General features: G+C 39.7%; 1 protein-coding gene across 4 annotated transcripts in view; it reads left to right on the top strand.

The window, feature by feature from the left end:
• Positions 1–27831, top strand: part of LOC122557406 (septin-6) — an 82621-nt gene that overhangs the window by 12847 nt on the left and 41943 nt on the right. For all 4 annotated transcript variants that reach the window (XM_043705086.1, XM_043705087.1, XM_043705084.1 and 1 more), the window contains exon 2: positions 1765–1879. In XM_043705086.1, coding sequence (XP_043561021.1) covers positions 1765–1879 — 115 coding nt within the window. The remainder of the gene's footprint in view (positions 1–1764; positions 1880–27831) is intronic.

A 27831-nucleotide genomic window follows, 5' to 3' on the forward strand; every position in this document is an offset into this window, starting at 1 on the left:
CTAGGGACACTGTCAAGGTGCCACAAGAGCTCTACTTTCCTCCTATTGGAGGCTTAAGTAGTGGATTTAATTGCAGTGGATTGCAAGGTAATACAGCTGGTCAGCTAATTAATTACTAGTTTGGCATGATTTGATGTTAAGTCATCTTCAACCAATGGTCACAGTACAGTTTAATAAGAGAATATAAAGCACTGATGTGGCATTTCATGCCAGGTGCCACTAACAATGAATATGTAGTGGATCTGATGGTTTCAAATGAAAAAGTAGATTAAATTTTCTTTGCAAGTAGTTAAAAGTTTAGGAGTATGGTGACTGGAATTGGACAGATACGCAGTAATAATGTTGGTCTATATTGGATATTCCTGCATTACGATTGCTGGTTAGCGGAATGATTTCATATTCTCATGCACTTGCAAAAGGAAGTATTTAAGTTTTTTATGGATGGATTGAAAACTGAACTTGATATCTTGCATGTACTGCTGTGGATGTCTGAGGAAGATGCTTTCTCACGGGGAGGAGGGGTTGTTGGGAGAGCAATCTTGCACAGGATACATTTTTGATTAAGCTTAACTTTGGTTTTGATTTTGGCTGCCTTTCTTTGCTTTTATTTTCAGTAAGGAGTGGCTTCCAGTCATAATCGATACCTGATCAAGCAAGAATACATATCTTACATGTATGACTGGAAGGGAGAGGGAAAAGGAGGCAGACAATGTATACTGAAGAATGGAAATTTAACTGTCTGACAAAATGATCCACAAAGTTTTATTGCATCTGGGCAATGGTTCAAGTATTTAATCAGTTGGTGAATACTGATATATGTCTAGATGCCTGTGGGCGACAGCAAATGTTGATTGATATTCAATCAACTTTTCTCTCTGTATGAATTGTGATTAGAATGTAGTTGGCACATATCAATATTAATCTGAGAAGCTAGCACATCAGTTTCATTCTTGAAGCCTATTCTAACTTCCTGTTGTGATGTAACAAATTATGATTCTAACTGTGTGATGCTACAGCAGATAGGTTCCTACCTGAGCTGCTAGCTGAGTAACCATAACAACAGAATTTGCTGGATTTAAATCATCGTATCTTTAAACCGTAGTCATTCATTTTTTTTCTTCACTGTGCCCTGAAGGGACCTGGTCAGCAGGCTGTGAAAGCAACTGATTTTCAGTTAGACTTGCCCATTTGTTAAAGGTATCCTGTTATTAGGTGGTGCAGATATTTGTCACATTTTATGGTGAATTACAATGGGTGGGGGGAGCAGAGAGAAGAGTGGAATTGATCTTGCCTCAGAATGTGTTTGAAGATCTTGTTTTAAATGGAGTATCTCATTGAGTGGCTGCCGAGTGGTAGTTAAGTGGTCAAATATACAACACTATCTTTTACCGTAATTCTTGTTGACACGTAGATTTTGAAAACAATTTCATTGCTGTCTGTCAATTGAGAAGATGTCTCAATATATTAATCACCTGCCCCAAAGTCTATGATGTTACATACCTTCAACATTCTGATTGGCTCGCTTGCAGATAAGCTGGCTTCAGGGGTCAAGTCACATATAGGTTCTGTCGAACTGTTGATTACACAATTAATAAACAAATGTCCCTATCCTTACCCTTGTGATAGTGTATCTTCGCTTTTGCTTTTTGAAGTACTATGTTGGTAAATAATTAATAATGAACCTCTAAATATAATGAGGACAGTTTTCAGGTTGGTCTGATTTCTCCCTGCACTCCTAATTTGTTTTCTTTTCCTGTTTTTCAGTCCGAAGGTGCCCGCAACCTTTCACTGTCTGGGCACGTTGGCTTTGACAGTATGCCAGACCAGTTAGTCAACAAGTCAGTGTGTCAAGGCTTCTGCTTCAACATTCTGTGTGTGGGTGAGTACTTAACTACTGGGGTTCCAACATGACATCTCCTAAAGGCTTGCTGTCTGACTCTTGACTCTATCTCAAATGAAATCTGCGCTCTTCGGGATGAAATAAGTTTTTAAATGGCAGTCATAGGCCTTTTCAATTTTGGACCAGTACTGAGCATTTTCCAGGGTGTATAGACCAAAAGATCAAATGTATTAAAGAGTACACTATTCATTGTCACAACTATAAACACTATGAAGTAATTCCTTATCCCTACAAAGGTCAGCTTGACTCTTAATTGATTGGTGGAACACTGAAGAGTCTGAATATTCCTGTTCCCAACCAATGGTATTGTATATTTGCAATGTTCTTGCCTTTATTATTAATCTTGATAATGACTATAGTAAGAATAGAAATGTTAACAATTGTGTCCTGGAACAGTATCTCGAGCAAGATTAAATTCTGCTTGCCTCTCAGGCCCTGGTGAGGGGAATCCCTATCTAATTGATTGAAACACAGGCCCTCGTAGCAATAAATCTCTGTTTTATATTTCACAACCACCTTTAATTAAGCCCTTGCCCTGTAGGGAGTTTAAATTGCAATACATTTTTTTCCCCTTTGGTATGTTATAAGTCTTTATAATTCCAATCATTCTGAAAATAATTAAACTGGTGAGTTTCGGTAATTGTTCTGTTAGGCAATTCCAATGTTGGTTAAATCTAATTACTGCTTGCTGTTTTCTTTCTATGTTGGATTAGTACATGTAGTGGATAACTCACATCATGATTTTTTTAAGTTGGAATTTTATGTTTTTTGTTATTTTTAGATTGAAAAAATATTGTGTTGAGAAGAGACCATAATTACTTTTTAGGAAGCAGCTTTCCTGTGAATAGCTTCTCTGTTTACATAACTTGCTGAAATAGACGTAACACTTGATCTAATTTGTCAGATGCATTTAAACGCGGACATAATTACTACATGGACTGACTGAATTACTGGGTAGCATTCTTGCATGTGATCTGGCAGGTTGAGAGATCAGACTCTCATACAAGATTTCAGCATGTGATTTTCGGCTGACTCTTGTGGTGATCTTAGTGGTTATTAACTGAGTTGCTCCCTGCCTCCTCAGAGGATGCTCAGGCAGTGTTTGAAGAACAGGATTTATCTGTCCCTCAGTATCATCCATAAATTGCCATCATTGGAAACATGCTGTTGCTTATTTCTTTGCTGATTGTGGGACCTTGTGTTTAGGTTGGCTGCTCCAGTCCACTCATTACAATAGGGATTACCTTTCAGAAGGAATCGTAAATCATAGGATCCCTACAGCGTGGAAGCAGGCCGTTCAGCCTATCGAGTTAAACAGATGGCCCACTGACCATCCGAACAGCATCCCATCCAGACCCATCCCTAACTGAAACCTGTAACCCTGCATTTCCCATTAGCCTGTGCATCCCTAGATACTGTGGGCAATTTGCTATGGCCAAGCCACCTAACCTGGACAACTTTGGATTGTGGGAGGAAACTGGAGCACTGGAGGAAATGCATGCAGACACAGGGAGAATGTTCAAACTCCATACACTGTCATCTGAGGCTAGAATTGAACCCAGGTTCCTAGTGCTGTGAGACAGCAGTGCCTGCCACGGTGCTGCCCTTTCTTAGGAATTATACCAATGTATTTAAGATGCTATACAAATGCAAGTTCTTTCTTTGCTAAAGGATTGAGTAATATAGCACTGATGATGCCTCCCTTGACTGAGAAGTTTTCATGTATTACTTGTTGCCTGTGACATTACTGAATCTGTACCTTTTGCTAAGAGTGAAATTAAATGGTTATATGAACTGCCACTGTATGATTACCTCACTGTCAACTTTGGGAATAATCTTTGAGGATGTTTTATCGGAGTGAAACATAATATTCTTTAGTGCTGATTGATGTTACAGTTAATGGCTTGATGCGTTAGCACTGTGGATAGGTGCCAATTAAACATTTTCAAATCCATTAAAACTGATGCTGCAAAATAATATTTGCAACATAATTTTGCTTCTGCCAATTTACTTATTAACAACTTGGAAGGAGTAGAAAGTCACATAACCAAAGTTGCTGATGGCACAGGCTTTAATGCATGTTGATGGAAGCGTAAAAGTGCAATTAAGTATTGATAAATTAAGTGATTGGGTGAAACTGTGATAGTTTGATTTCAGCATACATGATGCCAGGTAATTTCTTGATGTGTTTTGCTTGTTCAATCTTGCAAACGCCAGCAGATTATTTGATTTTTGTCTCACAATAGAAACAGTGAAGGGATTTGGTGTCCAGGTATGTAGATCATTAAAATGTCAACAGTAGATGCAGGAAATAATCAGAAAATGGTAACAGAATTGAGAAGAATTGAATAGATAGTTTCTGTTAATCAAAAGTAGCCAGCTTAGATCACACTTGGAGCACTGTGAGCAGTTTTGGTCTCTGAGCCTGAGGAAGGATGGATTAATATTGGCGAGTGTACATCATAATTTTACTAGAATGATACCTGACTCTAATGGTTCAGTTACATGGAAAGACTAAACAAATATTTTTATATTTCCTGGAGTTTAGATGGTTAAGGGGTGATTGGAACACTCAAACATAAAAGTTAAGAGGATCAGGTAGGCCATTTTGGCCCTTCAAGCCTACTCCACCCCATTCAATAAGATCGTGGCCAACCTGTTTATGTTCCAAGCTCCGCATTTCCAAATTCTTGTTAAGTGAGAGAATCAATAAACTGCTGCCTTAAAAACATTTGATAACCTCATCTCCACTGCTGTCTGAGAGACAGAGCTCCAAATTAGTATAAACCTCTGAAAGAAAGAAAAAACTACCTTCATCTGTGCCCTAAAATGGCAATCCCCAAATTTTAAAACAGTCTCACACTTCTCCTGGTTCTGGACTCTTCCACAACAGGAAACCATCCTTTTCAGTCCACCTTGTCTGAATCATTTAGGATCGTATAAATTCTAATCGCATCACCCTTGGTCTTCTGAGCTCTAGTGAAAACATGCCCTGTCCAATGTTTCCTCTTAAGACAACTCATTTATTTCAGGTGTCTCTGAACCACCTCCAATATATTTACATCCTTAAGGAGATGAAAACAGTATTTGAGTTGTGGTCTTTCTAATGCCCTGTATAACTGAAACATAACCTCTCCTTTATGTTCAGTTCCTCTCATAATAAAAGGTAGCAAAACCAGCCTCTTAATCACTTGCTGTACCTGCATGATACTCTTTTGTAATTCATAGACTAGAACACCTGGATCTGTCTGTATTTGGAGTTCTCCATTCAAGGAATGCTCCTTTATTCTTCTTGTCCTGGCCAAAGGGAACAACTTTGCATTTTTCCACACCCTATTCCATTTGCCAATTTTGTTTTTCCCACTCAACTAAACGATCTACATCAGTCAGCATCCTTGTTATTTTCTCTTCAAAATATGCTTTGTGATCTGTGTCTGTGTTGTCTGCAAATCTAGCTACTATGCTTTTGATTCTCAGTAATTGATTATAATTGTAAAAAAAATTGAGGGCTCAGACCAGACCCCACTTGTCGCATCCTGTCAATCTGTAAAAGACACATTTATGCATCCCCTCAGTTTTGTCAGTCAGTCCACCTTCCATCCATGGTAGTATCCTCCTAAACCACAAGATCCTATGTTGTGCAAAACCTTTTCTGTACACCTTTATCCACAGTGCATGTTACTGCTTCAAAGAATTCCAGTTGAATTGCTTAAATAAGATTTCTCTTCCTCATAATCATGCTGCCACTTCTCAGCGAATGAGTTTTCCAAGTATCTAGTTACAACCACCTCTCCTTCGACAGATGTAAAGCTAATTGGCCTATAGTTAAATGTTTTCTTTTCTCCTTTTCTTGAATGCGTGGATTATATTTGCTATTTTCCAATCTAATAAAACCTGTCCAGAATCTTAACATTTTAGAAAGTTAGCTCATTTATAGAGTCCTAGAGATGTACAGCATGGAAACAGACCCTTCAATCCAACCCTTCCATGCTGACCAGATATCCCAACCCAATCTAGTCCTACCTGCCAGCACCCGGCCCATATCCTTCCAAACCCTTCCTATTCATATGCACATCCAAATGCCTCTTAAATGTTGCAATTGTACCAGCCTTCACCACTTCCTCTGGCAAATCATTCCATGCACATACGACCTTCTGTGTGAAAATGTTGCCCCTTAGGTCTCTTTTATATCTTTCCCTTCTCATCCTAAACCTGTGCTGTCTAGTTCTCGACTCCCTCACCCCAGGGAAAATAATTTGTCTATTTATCCTGTTCCATGCCCTTGATAATTTTGTAAACCCTCAGCCACCGACGCTCCAGGGAAAAAAGCCCCAGCCTGTTCAGCCTCTCCCTGTAGCTCAAATCCTCCAACCCTGGCAACATCCTTGTAAATCTTTTCTGAATCCTTTCAAGTTTCACAACTTCTTTCCGATAGGAAGGAGACCAGAATTGCACACAGTATTCCAACAGTGGCCTAACCAATGTCCTGTACAGCTGCAACACAAGTGTATAAGTCCTGCTAAGATTTGCTTTCCCAAAATGCAGCACTTTTAATTTATCTGAATTAAATTCCATCTGCCACTTCTCAGCCCATTGGCCCATCTGGTTCAGATCCTGTTGTAATCTGAGGTAACCTTCTTCACTGTCCACTACACCTCCAATTTTGGTATAATCTACAAATTTACTAACTGTACCTCTTATGCTCGCATCCAAATCATATAGCCATGTTTTTAGTTTGCTCAGTACTGCTTCCTGAGTGATAATTTCACTCGGTGCCTCTTGTCCTTCAACCTCCTGATTTTCATGTATTACTGTTTTTTGTTTTGTACCCTCTAAGTGCTTCATGTTTTAAAGATATATTCCAGGAGATATTAGGATTACTTGGGAAGAACTATTTCTGCAAGATGAGAAGTCTAGGACAAAGGGGCAAACTCTAAAACTTAGATCCAGAACTGTCAACTCTGAACATGTTAGATATTAGAAGTTTGGAACAGTCTTCTGGAACTAGTTGATACTGGATCTGTTGTTAATTTATCTGAGGTTTATATCAATTTTTCTTAATTAAGGAATATGCGGCAATAGCAGCCATATGGCCTAAGATTGCAGATGAACTGTGATCTCACTGAGTAGTGGAGCAGACTCTCTGACTAAATGACCAACTTCTATCCCCATGTTACCTATGTTCCTAATGTAATCCAGGAATAGCTTGAACGCCACATCGAAGCCACTAACACTGCTTAGTGTCTGTTATGTTGAATTGCACATTTTAATTTAAATTAGTGCTGTAATTCAACAAAAAAGATCTTTAACATTTCAAAATTAGGGTTTGCGAAGAGAGATTCTCTGCAATGAGCACAGCCTGCTATGGGATAAAATAGCAATTGTTGTGGTAGTTTGGCCTTGCAAATAACATGCAAGTGAACACTATTTGTAGTGACTGTAAGATGTAGGAACCACAGAAGGCCATTCTGCCTGTCAAGTCCATTTTACCATTCAATGTTTGATCTGATAATCCTCAGCTCTGCTTTCCTGCCTTATCTGCATAACCTTTAATGATTTGAAATCTGTCTGTCTCAGTCATTAATATACTTAAGGACCCAGTCTTGGCTGCCCTCTGTGGTAAAGAATTCCAAAGATTTACCACCCTCTGAAAGAAAATATCCATATCTCTGTCTTAAATGGGCAACAAGGTGATAAAGGGAGGAAAAGTGAGGGTTACATTTGCATGAATCCACTCTGTAGCTTTTTGAGATGACATACTGGCTAGAAGTCCAATCGTACTCCAGTGATCCTGCAAAGACAAATGTAATTACTTGGATTCTATTTGCATTCATTTGCACCCTCATAACAAGCTGCTGCCTATATTTGAGTTGGCCAGCTTGACATTGTAACTTCAAAAGTTTGAGATTGCAAAATTCCTTGTTCCAGTGCAGTAGAGCGATGTGACCATGAAGCTCACTTTACCTGATTTATTGATGATTTTTTAAAGCTATAAGCATTCGTCAACGTTTCTTAACTTAGCTTGGTGAGTAGAGGGCACAAGGCCACTGAACTGGCAATCTAAGCCACTGTCTACATATGTCTGCCAATGTATACAAGGCTGTGGGCTAAGTGCTGGAAAATGGGATAAGGGATTAGATTAGAATAGTTGGGTTGTTTTTGACTAGTTGTAGACTTGTTGGTTTCATGGGCCTTTTTCTGTGCTGTAGACCTGTACATGAGAACAGGAGTAGGCCATTCAGTCCCTCGAGCCTGTTCCACCATTCAATGAGATTGTGGCTAATCTGTGGCCTATATCATAAATCATAGAGGTATACAGCGTGGAAACAGGCCCTTCAACCCAACTTGTCCATGTCAACCAGGTTTCCCAAACTGAACGAGTCTCACTTGTTTGCATTTGGCCCATATCCCTCAAACCATTGCCTATCCATTTACCTGTTCAAATAACTTTTAAATGTTGTAATTGTACCAGTCTCTACCACTTCCTCTGGCAGTTTGTTCCATACACACATCACCCTCTGCAAGAAAAAGAGACCCTTCAGGTCCCTTTTAAATCTACCGCCACCCCCTTCCTCCCCCCCCCCCCCCCCCCCCCCCCATCACCTTTAAAGCTATGCCCTCTGGGGGAAAAGAACTTGGCTATTCACCTTATCTATGCCCCTCATGATTTTATAAATCCCTGTAATGTCATCCCTCAGCCTTGTATACTCCAGGGGAAAATATCCAGCTCTCTTTATAACTCAAATCTTTCCCTCTCTGCAACATCCTCGTAAATGTCTTCTGCACCCTCTCCAATTTATTAATATCCTTCCTATATCAGCGTGACCAGAACTGTATGCAGTATTCCAAAAGTGGCCTTACCAATGTCTTGTATAGTCTCAATGTGACATCTCAACTCCTGTACTTTGATCAATAAAGACAAGTATGACAAACATCACCCTGTCTAGCTGTGATGCCATTTTCAAGGAACTTTAACTTATCTGTAAATATCTTAGCTTAACAAAAAATGATCTATCTCAGATTTAAAATCAACTGATCTAGCATTAACTGCTATTTCTGGAAGAAAGTTCCAAACCCTTATCATCAATTATGTGCAGAAGTGCTTCCTAGTATCTGTCCTGAATGGGCTGGCCCTAATGTTTAAATTGAGCTCATTGTTCTAGAATCTCCAACCAATGGAAATTGTCTGACTCTATATGCCTTTGATTGATTTGTCTCTGACAGTATTCTGAGCTGCTTCACCCTAATATTGCATGCTGCTTTAAAATCCCAGATCAAATAGGGTAGCTCAACCTGAAAGTTAGCATTTCATAATTAATGAATCTGAAGGGTTAAATAATGGTCATTGGGATCCAATTTGAGGATTATCTGTGTAAAGATAATCTGGGAAATAGTGGTTATTCTACCTTTTAAAAAGGTCAAGGAAGATTCCCCCACCACCTACAATTACTTTAAGCAAATAATATCCCATGTGTATGTCAGAAGCCCTATGATGTAGATTAGATTACTTAGTGTGGAAACGGGCCCTTCGGCCCAACAAGTCCGCACCAACCCTCCGAAGAGCAACCCACCCAGGCCCATTCCCCTACATTTACTCCTTCACCTAACACTAGGGGCAATTTAGCATGGCCAATTCACCTAACCTGCACATTGTTGGACTAAGGGAGGAAACCGGAGCACCCGGAGGAAACCCATGCAGACACTGGGAGAATGTGCAAATGTGAATTGAACCTGGGTCTCTGGCGCTGTGAGGCAGCAGTGCTAACCACTGTGCCACCGTGCCGCCTACTATTCAAACATCTTACATCTTTTCATGAAGGATTTATTTATCATAGTTTAGAAGTTAGACATGGGCAAATAGTTAACAGACAGAGTAATCCTCTGTTAAATTGTGGGCAACAGCAGGCGGAAAAGTGACTGGGCGATTTGTGTCTTATCTGTGTATGCACGTCTGCCAGGGCAGAAGAAATGTGACTTGTGGTAAAGGTCAACATTTCATTAGCCTTTTATGAAATTGTGCACAGTCTTTTTGAGATTTATGTACTAGGGCACTCACATCCTTTCATTTCCCCATGGCTTCCAATCTTTCTTCATTTCAAACTATCGGAATAGTTCACTTTGGATTCAAAGTGGATGACCTTGCACATCCCACCATCAAACTCCATTGACTCAAAGGTATTCTGCAAAAAGTCAACATACATCAACAAAGCAACTTGAAGGCGAAACCTGTGCAGTCAAAAATGTTATAAATCTGAGGTTGCTCTTGCTGAAGTTATGTTGCACTTTTCTCAATTTTTGCAATCAAAGTGGAAAATAAAATTTAGAACATGGTGTTTCTTAAAACAACTGATTCTCCTCTGAGGATAGAAAGCGTGCTTCATAGTTTGGGGAAAATGGAAGGGGAACTCAGTAACTGCGACAGAAGTCAAATAATTGGGAGCGAGCGACCATAAAGACAAAAGCAAAAAAGAGGAGAAGCTGAATGTGAAAACTTTCTGAGCAAAGGAGGCATTTGCCCAAAATTGACTGAACAAAAATTATCACGGTAGATCTGAATCATTCCCACAAATTAAAATGGGTTCAATCAATTAAGCATTTTGATGCTAAATAGAGCAACTTAAACTAAAACAAAACAGAAATCTTTTTTTTGGAAATTAATATAGAAAGTGCAGAGTAAGTGGTAGAAAGAGATCAAAGGAAATATTTTATTTTTTAAAAAAAAGCATAATTGAAGTGATTTAGAATGAGGGCCAGGTGGAGCTTATTGAGTATGAGTTCCCTGATTGGCCCAGCTTAACACCCCCAGTCAGGAGCCCTGTCTGACAGAAATAAACAGGAGTCTGAGAATCTCCTCACTCTCTCGAGACTGGCTTTGAGCTAGCTGGTCAGATTCCATATACTGTGCATGTGTAAATAAAGGGTGACTCTGCGTTGGGATACCAACCTCTGCGGTTATTTCATTAATGCAAAGGTGTAATGACTTTATTGCTTTGTGGCTGGTGGGACATGTAGGGCCATTTAAGGGTGAAGAGATGCTGGGAAATGATGTCATATTTTTCTCTGTGATTCTGAATGACAGCAGAAATGAAAATGAAGCTACACCAGAGGAGGATGTGAAACGAACAGAGATATCTATAGAAAAGAGGAACTTTAAGCTGGATAAGTCACTCAACAGTGATGGTGTCCACTTCACGCTGATGAAGTTAAAATGCTAACCCCACATAGGGCAAACTGTGTTGACCTGAAAAATACTGTAGTTAATCTAACACAATTTCTAGAATTCATATTTTGAGATGTGAAGATAATTAAGCATACTCTGTGCATTTTTATACAAGTCATTCTGCTATAACGTGTTTCATTAACGTGAATTTGCTATATCGTGATTGACGAACTGGGAACACTTTTGAAACGTGTGTTGGCTGTAACATAATTACATCACCAACACTTTAGGCCCTGTTTCTAAAGCATGACTTTACTATAACACGGGTTGCACCAGAATGCAACCATCGAGTTATAGAAGAACTACCTGTGTTTGTCAATTTACGTGGGTTAGTGACCGATCATATAAGGAAACGAAACGGAAACGGAGGGAAGTATAGTGTGTATGGCCAAGATTTTCCATTTTGCGGCCTAATTGAGAAGGTTGCATATTCAGAAGCAACTGAGGAAGTTTGTTGAATTGAGCTCCAATCAGCATGCTACATGCTGACCAGCAAGCTTCCCTTGAAACTCTGTCTTGCCAGAGATTGGCTGCCATGTTCTGGATCTTGGACCTTCGCTGGAGCCTAGTCCTCTGGCGATCCAACAGTAGAAAGCTAATTCTTTTTCTTTTGGGGTCTTGGGGAATGGAGTCACGTAAGAGTGGGGTCAGGATTTGGCGGATAGGACAAGATTGTGGCTTTGAGCAGCCATTCACATTTCCCTTATCATTGTGTCGAGAGTGGGGCAAGTGAAGGTTCTGCTCCTTTCCCACAAAATCCATCAGGAAAATCGTCCAGGTTTCTCATTGGGAAGGTTTTGGTAAGTTGAGGCCTTTAAGTGCCAGTTAATTGACCAGTTCATGTCATTAATTTTTGGCTTGTCAAGAGAATTCCCCAATCTATTTTCCTTCCCAACTTCCCAACTCCAAGGCCAATGTACTCAGTTATTTGCCCTTGTCTCACCTTTTCTTGCAATTTCCAGATAGATTGCAATTTTACTCTATGTCTCAGCTGCTTAGTTATCAAGTTCAGATGGTGCAAGATGAATTGCAGCCTTGAAAGTTGATTGCGGGACAAGTAACAGAGCGTAAATCCATTTGCAAATTGATTGATTTGATGAAGAGTAACGAGTGATTGATGTGTCCTTGGATGTTTTCAGCCTAATATTGAAATTTACTGGCATCAAAATGGAGGGCTTTGATAAGCAGAAGATGTATTATAAAGAAAAACTTTAGGTGTCATTGAGCGTAGGAATGCGGAATGGGCATATAGGTGACTGGCGCAGTTTAATGCGGTGTTTTTGAAACGTTAACAACATAGAAATGTGGGCTTAATGAAAAATGCAGGAAGATGTGGACAAAAGTGCAGCCAAAGATGTAAGTACACAATTCACTTCATTGCACGTGGGAGTCCTTTTAATAAATAAAAAGCTGCTAGTGTTTTGGATTTATAAATAGAAGTCCAGAATTCAAGACCAAAGAAATTTAATGACTTTCTGAAAGGCGATGAATGTACAGTCCAGAAGAAGCTAAAACTGTTAGGAGCTTGAAATAGGCTCACCAGAATGATGCCAGAGTTGAGAAGCTGAGCATTATGAGGCACCCTTTGATATTTAAGGGCTATTTCCACTAAAACATCAAAGGCCAAGAGAAGATTTTATAATCATTTAAGGAGATTAAGCATTTTGCTGTGGTAAATAGGGCGAGACTGTTTCCTTTGATTTGTCACTAATTACTGATGACCTAATTTAGAATTGTCACCAGAGAATGAAGATTGCTTAGGATAAATCTATTTCCTCATTTTTTTCAGCATATGTAATGATTTGACATAGAATGCATGAAGCAGAGACTGCTGACATCATTCTGATGAATCGTAATTCTAAGTTCTGATTAGTTTTTTTATGGACCACATTTGTTGTCTTTCACAAATTTTCAGACATTTTAGTTCTTGAATTTTGTCCTACAATTTATAAATTCAAAAGTACTATCGGCATTTTAAAAAACACATTGAAATGGATTTTCAGGGGAGTGGGGAAACATTTAAACAAAAAGCAATGGGAGAGAGCAGGACAGTAAGATTAATAAAGATGAATCAGTTCAGCATGGAAGGAACAGAGACTCGTGGGAGTAAATGACTTTAAGGTCTATGATCAAATGGACGCTTGGACTGTTCAACTCTATGACAGAAAGCTGCTCGGGAATGTATTGGAGGAATGTACAAAACTGAGCAGAGGAAGAAATTTGTTTGGTACTCTTGTTTCAGACTAACCAACATTGAAGATCAGGGAAATATAGGTTCACACTGGGAATAGCTAAATTTTGTGAATTGATGTGCATTGTATAGAATGATATACTGTGTGAAATAGCTCTTTTGAGTAGAATAATGGCAACTAAAGCATTATTAGATGCAGTTGCTGGGTTAAGGATTCTCAGCATTACAGCGTATTTGGGTGTCTGGGTTAACTGGGTTCTCTCATCAGCACTTCAGGAGAAAATGAGGTGGTTCTCTCCTTTATGAGAACTCTTTAAATAACTTCAATGAAGCCAATGAATAGATTTGGGCACACAGCTCATTGCAGGGCCCTTGCTCTGTGTAGTGGCTAGTTTTCTACATTGCAATGATAACTATGCCTGAAAAGAACACCATTGGCTACAAAATGCTTTGGGATTCTCTAAGGTGGAAAAAGGGCTGATAGGAATGGAACTTTGTACTTGAAGTGGAAAATACTGTCCTCATTCAGTTCAAATTGGAATTTCAGATTCTATAGCTGTGTTTATCTTATTAAAAATAAGTTTGTCTCCTTTGCTTACATCATTACACGGAACTGAAGTTCTAATTAAAGATCTATAAAAGGTAAACATGGATGTAACATTTGAAATTTTGTAGGCCGATTGTATGGCAGTGACCTTCGCAGTAATTGCTGTGGAACTGAAGTGTTCCAAGCCAGTGTCAGTCTCACTCGTGTGTCTGGTTGTGCAAGTCCATTGTGTGTTATTTTTAAAAATAGGGAAAGGACTGTGTGTGAGAGAAAGCAGAAAATAGAATGTTTTTTAAATCTGGGGACTTCCAAGAGCTGGCTGAATTTGAAGTCCAATGTCTGACGTAGCAGGCATATGTGTTACTCCATTTAGGGGAACCTTTTGAGAAGTTGAAACTTTATTTAACATTGCAATGTTGTGTAGATGATGCTGCTGGTAGCTGTTTACAAAATTAAACATGTAGGTAGGTCATTATCTTCTCATGAGCAGAAACTCCAACTGACCCATTCCTCATTGTTACTGACCTCTCTGCTAAGGTTGTCATTATTGGAGATTAACCAAGTCAACATCCTCTCCTTGATTATTGTCGAGCACGCACCACTGCACCCTTGCTGTCCTTTGATGCTTTTCCCTGCTTTCAATAATAAACATGCTGCTTGCCTTCCACACTTTAATTGTGGAATATTACAAATTACATTGTACTTTTGACTAAAACTTGTGCACACCTTGTCCTTTACTGAAGCCTCCCACCCTGACTCTTCTTTCCACCATCTGTCTCAGTCAAACACCTCTGGTGGTTGGTTGCCAATTAAACCTTCCATCTCTTTCTTAATTCCTCTCGTGCTTTCTTCTACTGTAACTTTTTTTTCATTTAACAGGATTGTGAAATGGTTTTTATGCAGAAGGGGATCGTTTGGCACTAGTTCCACTCCCTCACACTCTTTCCCTTTGCCCTGCAGTTTTCTCATCGGACCTTTATATAATTTTCTTTTGAAAGCCACGATTGAATATATCTCCTCCACCTTCTCCAGCAAGGCATTCCAGATCTTATCCACCACCTGTGTTATTTAAATAGTGGGATTTTCTTAATGTCATCGTTGGCTTTTCTGCCATTTGTTTTAAGCTGGTGCCCTCTGGGTTTTGATCCTTCTGATAATTAGAACGGTTTCTTCCCATTTGCTCTGTCCCGATCGCTGGTAATTTTGATTACTTCTGTCAAATCTCCTCTCAACCTTCCTTTCTTTCAGAAGATTGGACCCAGTTTCAGCAGTTTGCAGCTCCTGCTTCACGATTTGAAGTTTCTTATCCTTGGAACATTTTAAAAATCCTTTTTGCACCTTTCTAAATGACTTCAAATGTTTCCTAAAGTGTAGAGCACAGAGGCAGTATTTTATAAAGGTTCACCACACCTTGCACAATGCCCTTTAGTTATAAACGCCCAGGGTATATACCTTTCTCCGAATTGAAAGTCACCAACCATTCAGCAACTCCTGCAGTGCAGAAAGAAAATAATCTGGAAGTCTGATTTAAAAACAAAAATAGCTGTTAATACTCAGCATGTCTGATACTTATTGTGGAGAGAGAAGTAGAGTTAAACCTTTCAGATCTGTGACCAATTCTTTTTCCTCTCTCCACTCTGAGATCTCTCGCTGCTGTAAATTCCCATCTTTTGTTTTCATCCTGAAATTGGGTCTAGAGAAGATATCTCATTACACCTGTAATCTCATTCATGCTCATACAGGCATTGGCACAGTTGATGGGCATCTCAGACTTGTGGGAAAGTAAACTATTTAGATTTTGCTTTTAGGTAATTCTGGATCTTCATAAAAGGTAATGAGGAAGTATCCTTCGTGCTGTAGCAAAAGCTGGTGTTTCATTCAGTGATCGACTGATACATCTAGTCCTCTGACAGGTTATCGATTAATGCCTGACCAGTGTCACAGATGGAGACAGACTGTGTTTTAGTTACTCAAACCAATATTGTAATAGCTCCCTTGTGCCTTATCTCCAACGGTTTTTTTTATTACTGAAGCTTGCAATATGGTTGTAGTGTTGTTGGTTGCTTTAAAAACAAAAATAAGTAACCAGGAATTAAGTAATCTGATATCAAACCTCAACAGAGTCAGTGGTATTTAGGAATCATCATTAATTGAGTTGTCGTTTAATTTTACAATGGCTTTGAAATCCCTTGTTTTTTGTGTTTTCATGATGTTCAAGATGAAATCTGATTTCTTCCCACCTTGACCCCCCCAGTTCCCAGAATTTGCTGGAACCTTTTGAATCTGTGTTTTTCACACTGATGTTTCTTTCTTTTTTTCACAAGACAATCAAATCTGAAACTGAAAGATTTGTGTCCAAATGCACAGCCCACCTGGAATATTACTTTGTCATGCGGTGTCTAGGAAACAGTCATAATGGTGTGATCAAATGCCAAGTGCCTTTTTATAACAACAAATCTCATTAATATATCTTTCAAATTGGCAATTTAAATAAACTGAGCTTTACAAAACCTGCTGTCGCCACCTTTGTGTCTAAATCATTAGTCATTACAAAGACCAATTGAAATTTGAATGCATTGAACTTCATACATTAGATATTGAGGTTATGGAGCGGATTAGCTTTTCGTTTGTAATAAAATTCATTATCATAATTTTGAATGCAGTGAAAATAGAACAGCTTTGAAGCTGAGATTCCTGCATTACAGGTTCTTTACAACCAGTTGAGTATTGCTGTTACTTTTAGGTGTTGAGATTGGAAGATTGCTGCAATGTTGCTATGGCATGGAGAATGTAATTCACTTTGTTTCTATCTCAATCACCCAACTGTCTAGTGTGGTTTCCATATCATGATTCTTACAATTGCCAACTTATGTTCCATTGTTTGTTTATTTTTAGCTCGCCAAGATAATGTTTTGCAATTCGTAACTCCCATTCCAATTTCTGAATTTTGGCAATTGGTTTTCAGACTTAATGTTAGTCTAAATCATAACCATTACCTTTAGGGACAGATCAGTTTTAATGTGAGGCTGGTTATATACTTTCAGCGCAATTAGCACTGTACAGATAAAGATTCTTAACTCTGATAATCTTGCTGAATTACATTTGCAATGAAAAATGTGGTTCAGACATTGAAGCCAGTTATAGAATGAAGAACTTACTAATATGTTTTCATGACATAATCTAGGTTCTAATGTTCATCACATAGTGTGTCATTTCATTTGTTATGTGAGCAACAATTAGGTGGAAACTAAGGGCAAACTAGACCTGTGTTCATGCCTTTGAAGATCATGAGGTGGGAATGTACTTCTGTATAATGCTTGGAATCAGGCATGGGCATGGATGTGAATATGATTTAAGTTGTGAAGAGATTGAATTCTTTGGGGAGGAGTTGGAGTTTTGTTAATGAATTCTAAATAACCCATTATATGTAAATATTTAAACATTTTACATATCCTGCATAAGATTTTATGATCCTGTATGAGAGCACTAAATTTTGGTTATGATCTGGTTAAGGACTAATAACTTTATTTGTTTATACTCTATAAAGTTCAAAGACCCAGGTAATTGCTAAGAATGAAGCTGCAAGATTCTGCAGTTTTGAACAGTCTTATCTTCACTATGCAAAATTAGAAAAGTGAAGCAATCTGTACGTACACGGTTCTTTGTAAAGCTCCGCACATCTGTATGATAGAAAGGCCTGCTGTGGGCTGTCCTGTATCTGATGCTTTTAAGCTCATTTAGCTCTGGGTCCCCCTGGACTGCCAATATTGCAAGCTTTGTGAGTATCATGTCATCAGTTAACCAGCTGCGAATATTGTTTTATAGCTCCATCTCTTCTATTGTGGTTTCATTTTACTTTCTCAACTGCCTGTTTTAGGTGTTTTGACACTCATTAAAGCAACATAACCCCAACCTTTTAATTGTAACAGGCATCAAGGTATTTCAGTTTCATTTATCCCATTTTATACTGCTAATTGTAAAATGATTGCTGGACCCCTTGCTGAGGTATTTGTATCGTCGACAGCTATGGGTATGGTGGCGGAAGACTGGTGGTTGGCAAACATGGTGTCATTATACACAAAAGGTGGTCAGGAAAACTATAGACCGATGAGCCTTACATCAGTGATGGACAGGTTGTCGGAAGGGATGTGTACAGTCAGGATTTACATGTATTTGGAAAGGCAAGAACTGATTAAGGATAGTCAGTGTATTTGTGCACAGGAAATCATGAGCCTGATTGAGTTTTTTGAAGATGTGGCTAAGAGCATTGATGAAGACAGACCAGTGGAAGTTGTCTACATGAACTTTGTGGTGTGGAGGAGCTGGTGTTGGACTAGGGTGGACAAAGTTAAAAACCACAACAGCAGATTATAGTCCAACAGGTTTATTCGGAAGCATTAGCTTTCAGAGTGCTGCTCCTTCATCAGACACCTTGCAGCTCAGTGAGCAACTATGTTTTCAGACGTTTTGTCACCATACTAGATAACATCATCAGTGAGCCTCTGCTGCAGCACTGGTGTTCTGCCCGCTTTGTGTGTCTTGGTCTGTTAAGGTGGGTAATATCATTTCTGGTTCTCTTTCTCAGAGGTTAGGAAATGGGGTCCGTCTACCTGATGACAGAGCAGCACTCTGAAAGCTAGTGCTTCCAAATAAACCTGTTGGACCATAACCTGGTGTTGTGATTTTTAAAGGTTCCACATCGGAGATTGGTTAACAAAGTTAGATCACCCAGGATACAGGGAGAGCTAGACATTAGGATACAAAATTGACTTGAAGGTATGAGACAGAGGATGTGGTGGAAGGTTGCTTTTCGGACTCCAGGCTTGTGACTAGCTGTGTGCCACAAGGATCAATGCTACATCCACTGGTTTTTGTCATTTATGTAAATGATTTGAATGTGAATGTACAATTAATAAGTTTGCAGATGACACCAAAATTGGAGGTAAAGGTTACCTCCGTACAATGAGACCTTGATCAAATGAGCCAATGAGGCCAAAGAGTGGCAAATGGAGTTTAATGAACATGGAGTCACAGACAGGGTAATGAAGAAGGTGTTTGGTACACTTGCCTTTATTGGTCAGTGCATTGAGTAAAGGAGTTGAAAGGTCATGTTGTGGCTATGCAAGATATTGGTTAGGCCACTTTTGAAATGCTTCAGTTCTGATCTCCATGTTTGTTGGAAAAATATTGTGTATTGTGAAATGTGAAAGGATTTAGAAAAGATTTACAAGAATGTTGCTGAGGTTGGAGGGCTTGAGCTATAGGGAGAGGCTGAATAGGCTGGGGCTATTTTCCCTGGAGCATCGGTGACTGAGGAGTGACCTTATAGGAATTTATAAGATCGTGAGGGGCATGAATAGGGTGAATAGTCAAGACCTTTCCACCAGGGTAGGGGATTCCATACTGGAGGGTTATGCTTAGGGTGAGAGGGGAAAAGTTTAAAAGGGACCCAAGGGAAAATGTTTTCATGCAGAGGGTGGTGCGTGTATGGAATGAGTTGCCAGAGGAAGTGATGGAGACCAGTACAATTGCAATGTAAAGGCATTGAATGGGTGTATGAATAGGAAAGGTTTAGAGGGCAATGGGCCAAATGGAACTAGATTAATTTGGGATATCTGGGGTGTCAACGTGGACGATTTGGACCGAAGGATATGTTTCTGTGCTGGATATCTTTATGACTCTTATTTTTGATTTGGGGAATTAAGGGTTGTAAGTTTGCTCACTGAGCTGAAAGGTTTATTTTCAGACATTTTGTTACCATGCTAGGTAACATTATCAGTGAGCCTCCGGTGAAGCGCTGGTGTTCTGTCCCGCTTTCTCTTTGTGTGTCTTGGTCTGTTAAGGCGGGTGATATCGTTTTCAGTTTGTTTTCTCAGAGGTTAGTAAATGGGGTCCAAATCGATGTGTTTATTGATGGAATTCAGGTTTGAATGCCAGACCTCTAGAAATTCCCATGCGCATCTCTGTTTAGCCTGTCCCAGGATGGCTATGTTGTCCCAGTCGAAGTCCTATGTCAGTATGTAAGGATACTAGTGATAGTGGGTCATGGCTTTTGGTGGCTACTTGGTGTTAGTGTATCCTGGTGGCTTGGTGTTATTAGACAGACAGGCAGAAAACTAGCCACCAAAAGACATGGCCCACTATCACTAGTATCCTTACATACTGACAAAGGAGGACACCTCTTCGACTGGGACAGGCTAAACAGAGACGCACATGGGAATTTCTAGAGATCTGGCATTCAAACCTGAACTTCATCAATAAGCACATTGATTTGCACCCCATTTACCAACCTCTGAGAAAAAGAACTGGAAATGATATCACCCGCCTTAACAGACCAAGACACACAAACTGAAAGAGGGACAGAACACCCAGAGCTTCAGCGGAGGCTCACTGATGTTACTGAGCAAGGTGACAAAACAGCTGAAAATAAAACTTTCAGCTCAGTGAGTAACCTGAGCTACAAATCTTCTCAAAAATTGAGGAATTGAAGTTTATATCCTGAGGTGTATGGACGACTGGGTATTCATGAAAAAGAATATACTATACTGTGCAAGCAGACAGGGCTGTGGAGGTTATTTTCGGAAGGCATTGATGACTTGCAAAACATTAGGCTACTTTAATAAGAAAGAGCCCACAGTGTTGAATAGACAATAGGTGCAGGAGTAGGCCATTCTGCCCTTCGAGCCTGCACCACCATTCATTATGATCATGGCTGATCATCCTCAATCATATCCTGTTCCTGCCTTATTTCCATAACCCTTGATTCCACTATCCTTGAGAGCTCTATCCAACTCTTTCTTAAATGAATCCAGAGACTGGGCCTCCACTGCCCTCTGGGGCAGAGCATTCCACGCACCCACCACTCTCTGGGTGAAGAAGTTTCTCCTCCTCTCTGTCCTAAATGGCCTACCCCTTATTTTTAAGATGTGTCCTCTGGTTCGGGACTCGCCCATCAGTGGAAACATGTTTCCTGCCTCCAGAGTGTCCAATCCTTTAATAATCTTATACGTCTCAATCAGATTGAAGGTAGTGTACTAGTATGAAGAGACAATTAACTAATAGTAATCAGAGTTGTGATAAGGGATGCATTTTCAGGATGGCAACCTCTAACTAGTGGTGTGCTTTAGGTATCAGTGCTAGGGTAACATCTCTTGACAATTAGTTACTTGGATGAGGAATGTGCTATTGCAACTTTATGGATGATGAAAATAGATAAAATCTGCAGACAGATATAGACAGATTCAGTGGGCAAATATTTGGCAGGTGGTAAAATATAATGTGGGTAAATGTAAGGTTATGCACTTTGGCAGAAGAATAGAGGAGCTGAATATTATTTAAATAGGGAAAAGTTACAGAAAGCTACAGAAAACTGGGTCTTAGGAGTCTTCAAAGACCCCTCCCCTTCCACTAATACCCCCTTTCAACCTCTCCCGTTAGGCAGAAGCTTGAACACACACCAACAGTTCAAGAGCAGCTTCTTCCCTGCTGTTATCAGACTGTGAATGAATCTCTCTATTTCAATCTAATATTGACCTTGTTTTTGGTCATCTCTTGTGCAGCTGTATTCTTGTATGCCTTGCTCTATCTAAACACCATATGATCTGTATGTCCTTGTTTAGTATAATCTGCCTTGCAAAACAGAAGTTTTCACTGTATTTAGGTACATGTGACAACAATAAATCAATCAAATAAGGAAACATAATTCCTGTAGTCATTGAAATACAAAAAAAAAAGAGCGTGGCTCAGTGAAAAGCACAAGCATCCTAGAGCACTTGGCAGGGTAGGTGCAGCAAGGTTGTTTCCCCCTTGTGGGAGTATCTGTAACCAGAGGGCATTATTTCAGAATGAAGAGAAAGCCATTTTAAGACAGACGTGGAGGAATTTCTTTAAGGCTGTGAATCTGTGTAATTCTTTACCACAGTGGTATAATGAGGCTGGGTCATTAAATATATTCAAGGCTAAAATAGATTTTTGATTACTAAGGGTTATTACTAAAGGTAGGAATGTGAGATTAGGATTATCAAATCAGCCATGAAATCTGTACTATTTGCAAAACAAAAGTTTCATTGTATTTAGGTACGTGTGACAACAATAAATCAAATCAAATGAGGAAACATAATTCCTGTAGTCATTGAAATACAAAAAAAAGCTTAAAAAAAAAAGTACGTCTACATCCACGTAATCCTGGTTTCATGTTTGAGTTAATTGCCACCAATTCTAAGAAATTAGGAAAATATGTGCGTATTACATGCCTTGTGCTCAACTTCCTAGAAATTGTGAGGGATATTTATGAGAGGCAGAGTATTAGGGCTGAGAATTGATCTTCATTATTAAGAAATTAATGCAATTCAGTATTTGTAAATGTTCTTTTACCTTGACCTTCAAGTGAATCCTTGAGTTCACTTTCTCTCATCCCTCTTCTTAATGCATCCTGTGCTCAGAGCTTAGAGAGGCTGTTTTGGATTTTGTTGTGACAAATCAATTGTGGCCTGTGATTCACTGCCAGATCTAATAGATGTGTCTCCAACACAAATTTATGTATTATTTATATGTTGAGCGTGTGCTAATAACATTATGTTGTGACCACATTGTATGCATTATGTTTACCAATGCTGGAGCACCATTGGGATTGATAGAACGGTGTTTCAGATCTAAAACTAATAAGTTTTTTCACCAAATCTGACTTAGAGGATTTTTTTATTTTTGAAATGTACTTCATTTTGGCAGGTGTTCAAGTCCTATTTTCATCCACTTCTTCTCCAGTAAAATAAGGGTATACAAGCTGAAACATTATGATTTGAGAAATTTAAGATACACTGTATTTCTGTGTGTGTGCTGGCTAATTCCAAGCTAATTTTATCATAAACCCAATTTTCAGAAATTTGTCAGGTGACCAGCACCATTCTCTCTCCTGATTTGTAGGTGAGACTATGAAAAACTTAAGGCTTTTAAATAGCTCTGTACACTGCAGCAACTCTGTGGTGAATACATAATGTGTGTGCTTCTGCGAACAAAATCCTTGACAAAATACTCCTCCATCTCCATTCAGGTACCAAGTTATCTTCATCAGATGTCACTACTACTCAATCAGGCTCTCAAATGGTCTGCAATGAGGCATTGCTGGGTAACCCATTGAAAATCAGACACAGCTAATCTGTCCAGTAAGAACTCAATTTTGAGCCTTGGGTGAAAAATGAATTTTATTTTGTTTTGACATTATTTTTCACTTTTGTAAATGTTTGAGTTTTGGTCCAACACAGTTGGATAAAAGCTGCAGTGCTCTGTTGTGAATAGAGGTCTGGGAAATAAATGGAGGGCTCACTGATGACTAACCACAGGCTTTCATTCACTAAAGGATCCTAATACATGAACTCTTCCATACCAGCTAGCCAACTAATACCAGTTGAAAGCAAAGAACTGCCGATTCTGAAGGTATGAAGTAAAGAGAGTTCTGGGGAAACTCTGGTTTGTCAACATTTATGGAGAGAGAAAGAGTTAATGTTTCAAGTCCACTCTGACTGTCCTTCAGAGCTAGTGTAGAATGAGATGAATCTGGGACCAGGTCAGAGTTGAGAGGACATATGGCACTGAATGTGGATCTCCTGATACGCAATGAGTAGCTGTCTGAGGAGCATTATTTGGCTCAGGTACCTGCAATCCTGTGTTTATGTGAAACATGAAGGATGAAATTTCAGTTGGAATCTACACAGGGTAAGTCAGAGGAAGAAGATAGGACTGTGGAAGTGAGTTTTGGTAAACACTTCATCAAATGCTAGGAGGGGAATAGAAAGCAATGAACATGAACAAGCCTGAGGATTCAAACAACAGTCCCATCAGAAAAGCAGAACCTCTTCATGATGGGTGGGCATAGCTGGAAGAGAAGTGGCAGTGAATTAAACACTTCAATATAAGTGAAGTACTGTTGATGCTGGAGAACTGAATAGAAAAAAAGATAATACTGGAGAGATTTAGTAGGACAGGCAACCTCAGTCGAGAGGGAAAAAAAGAGTTAGTACTTCAAGTCAAATATGACTTGCTCAGAATTGAAGATCTGGAGTTTTGAAGATCCAGTAGATGGTACCAGATGATCTGAATTTCTCCACTTTTGGATTTTATGAAAGACCACCAGTGATGGCTTAAATGATTACAGAAATTTCTGAAAAATACAGCAGCTGCTTTTTTTAAAAGAAAAGATTAATTTTTGGGGACTTTATAATTGTGGGTTGGTGTATGTCACCAATTTGAAGGATACCTAAAGCTCTAACCTGCCTTTCTATTTTAAGTGCTGACTTTGTATTTCCAGCACTTTTAAAAATTTTCCTGCTTTTTATCTCAGACTTTTTAAGTATTTGCAGATATCTTTTCCTCTTCTCAGTAGTAGCCTTTTCCCTAGAGATTTTGTCAAATTTGTTTTAATCCATTTTCTATTTAATTTGTCAGATGCTCAGGTATTTTAGTGAACATTTTATTATGAGATTCCATGTGCACTGTATGGAGGGGTGCGGAAACCCAGTTTGTAACATAATTAAAGATTGCACTGCTCTTCCCACAGTGGTTTATTCTGTTCAGAGTTGTCTAAAGATCACCTAATTTTAGCTTGCTTGTGATCTGTAGCTCCATTATAAACTTTCCACAGAACTTTGGCTCGCAAACAAAAACCATTCAGTCTTGTTTTTGTGAGCAACTAATTTCTGTGGAAAGATTTCCACCATATGTTTCACTGAGGAGAAATCCCTCCAGATATACTTGGTATGTCACGCAGCCACAAAAGAAAAAAGATTCATTAAAAGGAAGTTGCTATTTTGATCCAAATATCAACAGTGAATTTTGGCCAAAAGACACTTATCTGTGTCTAGCACTTGTCTTTGCTGCCTTTTGCAAGTCAAATCACAGAAAGCAAAAGTAATAGCTTTCCTTTCTCCATTCCCAGGTTTCCTGATGTCTTGTTGGGGTCGTTGGGCCAGGAAAGACATGGTCAGTGGGAGAAGTTAATGTTGAGTTGATAGATGGTGGCAATGTGGCCTGGTATTGGACTCAGCCATGCAGATTAATCTGTCCTGGCTTTTGTCCAGTTACCTTGTGAGCTACAGTATTTAAATTGGAGTCAGTTCCCAGCAAGAGTCGTGGCTCTGGGGAAGACGGAGAGAGCGTGCAGGTAAAGAAAGAAATGTACCACCCAGAGACCAGGTAAAATTGCCTCCGATCTCCCCGTATCCTTTCTCAACCCTCTGTCATACGTCAGCACATTCCATACTGTCACGTAAAACAGCTGGTGTTTAAGAGGACAGGTGGAAGTTTGGCCTTTGTTGCAAAAGGGTGGGGGGGTTATTTTATTACTCCACAAAAGTAGGGAATCTTGCTACAACTTTTTGTTTATGGTCATACATGCGATTTGAGTGTTGCTGGCTAGTCCAGCATTTATTGCCTTGCCTTAATTGCTCTAACTTCATTTTCAAGGGCCATTAAAATTCAGCCATGTTGTAGTTGAGGGACATTGCTGAGGATGTGCTTGGTGCACTGTGTACTGTTTCAGTCTCCTTGCTTAAAGAAGATATACTTGCATTGGAAGTAATTCAAGCAAGTTCATTCCTCAGTTGAAAGGTTTGCCTTATAAGGTGAAGTTGAAAAGTTTTGCCCTTGTCTCATGGGAGTTTAGGGGAACAATGATGTTGTTGAAGTGCACCCCCCTCTGAGAGGGCATGACAAGATTGATGTTGAGAAAATTATTCCACTTCAAAGGAATCTAGAGTTGGGAGGCACAGTTTAAAAGTAAAGGTTCTCCCAATAAAAATGGAGGTGATGAAGAATTTCTCCTCTCAGGTCATTAACTATTGGAATTCTCTTCTACAGAGAGCAGTGTAGGCTGGATCATTGAATATGAGTTGGGTTTTTGATGTACAAGGCAATCATGGTTCTGAAAACAGACCGGAAAGCTAAGTTAATGCCGCAGTCAGATCAGTCAAGATCTCAGTTTGGTAGGGGTTCAGGTCCGATGGGTTGAATGGCCTACACCTGCCGTGAGAGAGAGAGAGAGAGATGGACGGACGGACAAAAAGGAATTAACTTGCTGAAATTATCTTTCTTTCCCTGTTGCTTTTTAAATTGTGTTCTTGATATCAACATGGCACTTGTATTATACTGTGGTTGTGAACTACACCCTGGGGTGCATTTACTTAATGAGTTCCTGTTATAGAAACAATTCCTATTGGTCCCAAGCTTTATTCACTCATGGGAAGTGAGCGTCACTGGTTGGCCAGTAATTTGTTTTCTCTCTCCACTCTGGAGGCTTCCTGCCTCTATTCCTGATGAAGGGCTTTTGCCTGAAATGTTGATTTTCCTGCTCCTCGGATGCTGCCTGACCTGCTGTGCTTTTCCAGCACCCCTCTAGCCTAAACTCTGGTTTCCAGCATCTGCAGTCCTTACTTTTGCCCAGTATTTATTGCCCATTCCTAGTTGCCCTTGAGAAGGTGGTGGTAAGCTGCCTTCTTGAATCATTGCAGTCCATGCCTTTGTAAGCTGCCATTAGGGAGGGAGTTTCAAGATTTTGACCCGGCAACAGTGAAGGAATGGTGATGTATTTCTGTCAGAATGGTGAGTGTTTGGAAGGGAACTTGCAGGTGGTGGTGTTCACATGTATCTGCTGCCCTTGTCCTTCTAGATGGCAGTGACTATTCTGTGTTTGTTGGGGGTGCATGTTATTGCAGCCTTTATTAAAGTTAAGGGCAATTAGTAACTACTGACACTGGCAGTCATGTTTCTTTGTCACTTGTTGCAATTCCCAAGTTGTCAGGTATGGATATAAGTAAGATACAAAAAGATTTAATAGTGTGGGCACATGCCAAACATATGCTTGGGATTCCAAAATGAATAAAATTGTAGAGAGATTTAGTTCATGTTTTCTGTTTGGATGCTGCTTTTACATTGCATGCAATTTAAAATTGAGTGGTTCTGGCAAGAGTCGATATAGGAAAAAACATGTTCTGACTGGAGGAAGGATTGAGAATAAGAGTACACTTTTAAAATAGTTGGCAAAAGAAGGGATGGTGGTTTTGCACTGTCTGAGAGTCTGACTAGATTAGATTACTTACAGTGTGGAAACAGACTCTTCGACCCAACAAGTCCACACCAACCCTCCGAAGAGCAACCCAACCAAACCCATTCCCTTACACCTAACACTAAGGGCAATTTAACATGCCAATTCACCTAACCTGCACACTTTTGTGGGAGGAAACCCACGCGCACACGGGGAGAATGTGCAAACTCCACGCCATTTGCCTGAGGCGGGAATTGAACCCGGGTCTCTGGCGCTGTGAGGCAGCGGTGCTAACCACTGTGCCACCATACCATCTGGTGGAGACAGCTTCAAATAAAGCTTTCAGGAAGGAATTGGAATGTTGTCTGTAAAGCAAGAGTGTGCAGGGCTGGAATAGGAGGCCAAAAGTGACACTAGACAACTGGTCCTTCAGAGTGCCAGCGCATTTGTAATTGGCTGAAAGGTCATTCCCCTTGTGACTAGCTCCTCCTAAAAGAGAGCCCAAACACAAGAGACACCTCTGGTTTGGGCAAGGGTTTTCTGGTACATTTTGACTTTAGCCCTCCCTGTAGTTTAAATTCTCCTGCTGTTCTATAAGTCATAATGAGATTTGCTGAAAGAGATATTCTTAATGTACTGGCTTTTTAAATGCTGGGTACATCTGAACGGTTACTGCCACTGCAATTTGTACTTGCACATCCTCCTTAACCTGATCACGAGCAAAGCTTCAGAACATCAGTTGGATAATTTTTGCATATAGAGTCGTAGAGATGTACAGCATGTAACAGACCCTTCGGTCCAACCCGTCCATGCCAATCAGATGTCCCAACCCAATCTAGTCCCACCTGCCAGCACCCGGCCTATATCCCTCCAAACCCTTCCTATTCATATACCCATCCAAATGCCTTTTAAATGTTGCAATTGTACCAGCCTCCACCAC

The sequence above is a fragment of the Chiloscyllium plagiosum genome, chromosome 15 (assembly GCF_004010195.1).
Source record: "Chiloscyllium plagiosum isolate BGI_BamShark_2017 chromosome 15, ASM401019v2, whole genome shotgun sequence".
NCBI classification, from domain to species: Eukaryota; Metazoa; Chordata; class Chondrichthyes; order Orectolobiformes; family Hemiscylliidae; genus Chiloscyllium; species Chiloscyllium plagiosum.